General features: G+C 44.8%; 1 protein-coding gene across 1 annotated transcript in view; it reads right to left on the bottom strand.

Moving 5' to 3' along the window:
- Positions 1-758: 758 nt before the first annotated feature.
- Positions 759-4,720, bottom strand: part of POP1 (POP1 ribonuclease P/MRP subunit) — a 55,368-nt gene continuing 51,406 nt past the window's right edge. Inside the window, exon 16 of the mRNA XM_019642527.1 lies at positions 759-2,944. Within this exon, the coding sequence (XP_019498072.1) occupies positions 2,290-2,944 (655 nt within the window). The 3' untranslated portion in view covers positions 759-2,289. The remainder of the gene's footprint in view (positions 2,945-4,720) is intronic.

The raw sequence follows: 4,720 nt of genomic DNA, 5'->3' as shown, positions 1-4,720 counted from the left end.
CTTATCTGCATTTTCTAATTTTCGATGATAAATATGGCTTAACATAAAAATATTACTTATGTAAAGTAAAAAAATAGAGCATAATCACACAGAAAGAATCAATTCTGTTTCACAACTCGGGTGTATAGCTGGTCTCTGGGTGTTCAGCTCACAACTCTGCTTTTTAGGACACTTCCTGACTTGACAAACTCAAATCTTAGCCCCCTCAACAAGAGGGCAGGGGCCATGATATGTACTTATTTGGTAGCTCAGCAGGCATCTAGTAGGATCAAAATAAACACATTCCAGTACATTCCAAAGCTATGCAAAAAAAGAAAAAAAAAAGGGTGAGAAGGGGGTCTGTGAAAGACAGATTTCCTTCCTACAGGCATATACAGAGCTTCGGCTACACTGAAATTCATTAAGAATCTGCAATAGGAAGATAAGTACATAGCTTTCCCCAAATTTAATTAGCCAGGGAACACTTTTTTCAGGAGACATCTCAGGGATCAGTGCTCCAGGAATATATTTAGGGAAATGCTAACTTATCCTTTCAGTGCGTACTTCTTTGACCACCACAAAGCAGACTAATTGTGCCCTGTCCCTTGTAATAAGGGCAGGCAGCCATTGGACCTATTGGACCTAGGCAGGGTCCAATACAGCACAAGGCTCAGTGACTCACAGCACTTCTGTCATCAAGCGAGCTAGGCCACAGATGAAGTGGCTTAGAGCCTAGAAAACAAATGAGGAATGATCCAATAAATATTCACAACCAAACATCAGGTGACATTTTAATTTATTCTGTTTACAGACACCACTAAGTCATACTATTTTTTTTTCAGTTTCACTTGGGTTGGACACAAATACATTTAGGGGCATGGTGAGAGGGAAAACATCATACATTTTACTAGCTACTATAATACTTGCTGTATCTCTCCCCAACTCATCACCCCCAAAAGTATTTATTGCCAGATGCTACTGCAAAAACCCAATGCATTTATAGGAAATGACGCCTAACTGTATAATTAATATTTTTTTAAAAATCCCACTCAAGCTCTGCTGGAAATTTGTGGCAGGGAAAATAAGGACTAGGAGTATGAGTGAGACATACATAGCAACTAAAAGTTAATGATTACCTAGGTTCTCTGCAAGTGGAAAAAGGCAATGATGACCCCACTCTTCCTAGGGGACTATATGAGACCTCTCTTTTATACCCTGCATAAAATGTCAGGTGGGCAATTAATGTTTAAAAGCTGCTTGTCATTTTAGCTGTCACCTTGCAGAGGTAAGTATTGCACTGTATAGCCACATGTCCCAAAGTATGTTCCTTCCTAAGAACACTGGTCCTATAAAGTGCTCCTTGCAAAAGGAGATTGGGATCAAAAAGATTTAGAAAATACTGTAGACTATTATCCACTTCCTGGAGATTCACAATGTACAAAATCACATGGTAAGTTCTACAAGCCCTTTAAAAAGAAAGGCTTACCTGTGTTAAACCCTGAGTTTCCCAAGTCAATCTGACCATGGAATCTCTGCTTTTTGTTTTTTTAGGTTAACACATTTCATGGGACATATTTTGAGAAATGCTCCTCTATGGCTTTGAAAAGTTCTTTGCAGAAACAAAAAGCACAGAAAAATTAAAATAACTCCTAAGATATTGTTGGTCAACAATAAAAAAGACAGGGGTAACAAAATCATAGACCCCCATTCTAATTCCATCCCAATACTCTTGCATAAGCCAAGCCTGCCTAAAAAGAGGCAGCAATAAATTTCCCATGCTTTCCTTCTTTACAGTATAAAGGGTTGAACAGAATTGAACATGGCCCAGACAAGGCCACATTTCATGTACAAAGGCCAGGTGTTTATACTTTTTTCCTCTTGTAACAATCAAATCATTAAACAACCAGTGTTGCTTATCGCATGACTACAAGGTTTTTCAAATAGTCTTGACAGCCCTTTGTTCTTAATAAAAAATTTAAAAAAAGAGGATGAGAAAACAGAGCTTCTAATTATTTTCAGCAAGAATTACACAGACCAAGAAATCATAACAGAAAAGCTTTTAGCTATATATGCCACATAATTTTAAAGTATTCAGCAAGGACAGGGAAAGATGGAAATCAATGAGATTGCTGGAATGATGTAAACATTTCATCCATTTGCATAATATTAATACATAATTTTTTTAAATTCTCATTTCCAAGAAATTTCACATGATATTTTGGAACTGAAGATGATGAAAACAAAGCTCTCCAACTGTGGGGCTCGGCAAATGCAGTTACCATCTACACCCTGCAAGGACGGAAACGGCACTCACACCTCAACAGCGATTCTCGCAAATCGGTACTGTAGAGAAGCAGGAGGCCTCAGTAACACCAGGCCCCTCTCCCCTGCAGGCTGGCTGGACAGCATATCCAGCAAGCCTGTCAAACTAACAAACCCCAGGGCTTCCCCACAGCCGACAGCCATAGAAAAATCTCCCTGTGTGACAAAGCCAAGGAGAACCCTGGAGCAGTGAGAAGTCACATCAGGGAGAGGGCCTGACCACAAGCCTAGGGTGGGAGCTTGGTGCCCAGCTATCAGGTGCCCCCCTGCCAGGCCCTGAGACACAGTGCGCCCTTGGTTCCGCCTCTTCTCTGTTTTCTTCTTCTCTTTCTGTTTCCGGATCTCGTTCTTGAATGGGTCGCTGTGCTTGGATTCCTGGGGCCCACAGTAGAGCCGATCCTGGCTGAGCTGGAGGAAGTCCTCCTTGGCTGGGACACAGATCATGGTGTGCGGCTCGGGACTGCCTTTCCGGAGCAGGGACAGGCTGACCCACACCAGGGCCCTGGGGAAGCGGTCCAAGATGGACAGGCAGGCCTCTCTGGTCAGTTCTCGTTGCCCTCTACTGGGAACTCGCCGGGCTGCCCGACTGTCCCCAGAGCTGAGCCCACACCAGGCTGACAGCTGCTTCAGTGATGTTCTACTCCTATATGAAGTTGGAGAAACATGTTTGAGGATATTTTGTTCAAGGAGAAGATATGCAGTTAGAAGATTAGACATTGCTAGAGGCAATCTGATTTTTTTATACTCTGTGNAACAAGAGAATTACTATATATTGTGGTGTCACCAGAAAATAAACCCCTGCATGACAGAAAATAATGTAGGCAGGAGGAGGTCTCTCTGAGAAATATAAGGACAAGCTGAGAAGGGCAGGATGAGAGCGAACAGGTATGCAGAAGCGTGGGGGAGGGGGTAAGAGAACATTCCATGAAGGCAGAGCACAGCTCATGCTAAGTCGTGCAGGCGCCAAGAGCTTCGCTATTTATTCCAGGAACCGCAAGGCCAGCATGTTCAGAACACAGTGGAGGCTGAGAGGAGCGGTATTGAGATGGGAGCGAGTTCCATGTTTGCAAACATTTCCTTAAGTGAAAGCACACGGGTGGTTAGGGTGGGATCTTCCGGAACAGCACCTGGCTAAATTTTGACTTTTAAAAAGGGGGAGAAGGGAAATGTCATTATGTGAACTTGGCTGTTTGCTCAGGTCCAGCAAGACCCTATCCAGGGACATCCATCCATGACAGCTATGTGCCCTACTCAAGACAGCCTGCCCCCGCTCCTGCGCTGCATGGTTCCCAACTGCTGGTAAGTTTCTGTGTCCTTGGCTAATGACATTGGAACCTCATATTAAATGTCTAGAACAGTGGTTCTCTACCTTGGCTGCAAGTCACCTGGGAGCGCTTAAGAATCCCAATACCCAGGCCATACCCCTGACCAGTTAAATCAGCATCCCTAGGGGCGGGCCCAGGAGCCGGGGCTGTGCAAGCTCCCCAGGTGATTCCCATGTGCAGCCAAGGTTAACAAATAGCTGATCTGAAAGGTTAGTCCTCAAGAGGAAGCAAACAAAAAAGACCTCATTTTATACTTCCAAGAAGTGAAAGTTACACAAGTCAAGAGCCAGGCTGTTTTCCAGACCAGGCTTCCTGTCCAGGTGGAAGGGCCTGCTCTGGGCCATGCAGCCCGCACCACGGTGCTCTCCTAAGTTCCCACCTGGCTGTTTCACAACAGTCAACAGACCCAGCGTGCAGGGCCCGCTCATAGCACAACACTTGTAAGGGTCCCACAGCCTCGTTACTCACTCATGCTTTTTTCTCAAGGTGCGGGGGTTCCAAAGAGCCAGACCTCCTAAAGACACTGTCCTCAGCCCAAGTCACACAGCAGAAGGGCCTGGGTGCTTCTAAGAACTACTGATGCTTGGGCCCAACCCAACTGCTTTCTGGGAGGAGGCTTGGACTATCAGGTGTTTCTAATGTGCAGCCACTGTTGTCAAAGAAACAAAAGCACCTGTAGTCCTCCATGTTCCGGTGACCACAATCTGTGTAACTGGGGTTGCTGCTCTGAGTGACCCACAGTTGCTAGTCTATCATCTGTAAGGCAGCCCAGTCCTGGACCAAGCATCTGCACTCCCCAGGCCTCGGATTAGCTGGTCACAAACAGACCTGTTAAGGCTTTTATGGAGTCCAAAGAGCCATCAACAGCCCACCTTGCTTTCCACTGGGGAGGAAGCACGCATCCTAGGCACGCAGCATGCAAGACAATGAGACATTGAGTATATGATGCTCCTACTCACTTCTTATTTCCGAGAAAAGGAGTAGAAACATTCGGGTTCCCGCTAATCAAGCTCCACAAGGAATTGGTGACATGCACTTAAACTGTACCTGTATTTTATAGGTTTTTACATAAGCAATTACTGAAGCTATTTTTC

The sequence above is a fragment of the Hipposideros armiger genome, unplaced genomic scaffold (assembly GCF_001890085.2).
Source record: "Hipposideros armiger isolate ML-2016 unplaced genomic scaffold, ASM189008v1 scaffold_70, whole genome shotgun sequence".
Classification (NCBI taxonomy): Eukaryota; Metazoa; Chordata; class Mammalia; order Chiroptera; family Hipposideridae; genus Hipposideros; species Hipposideros armiger.
This window is presented reverse-complemented; position numbering and strand designations above follow the sequence as displayed.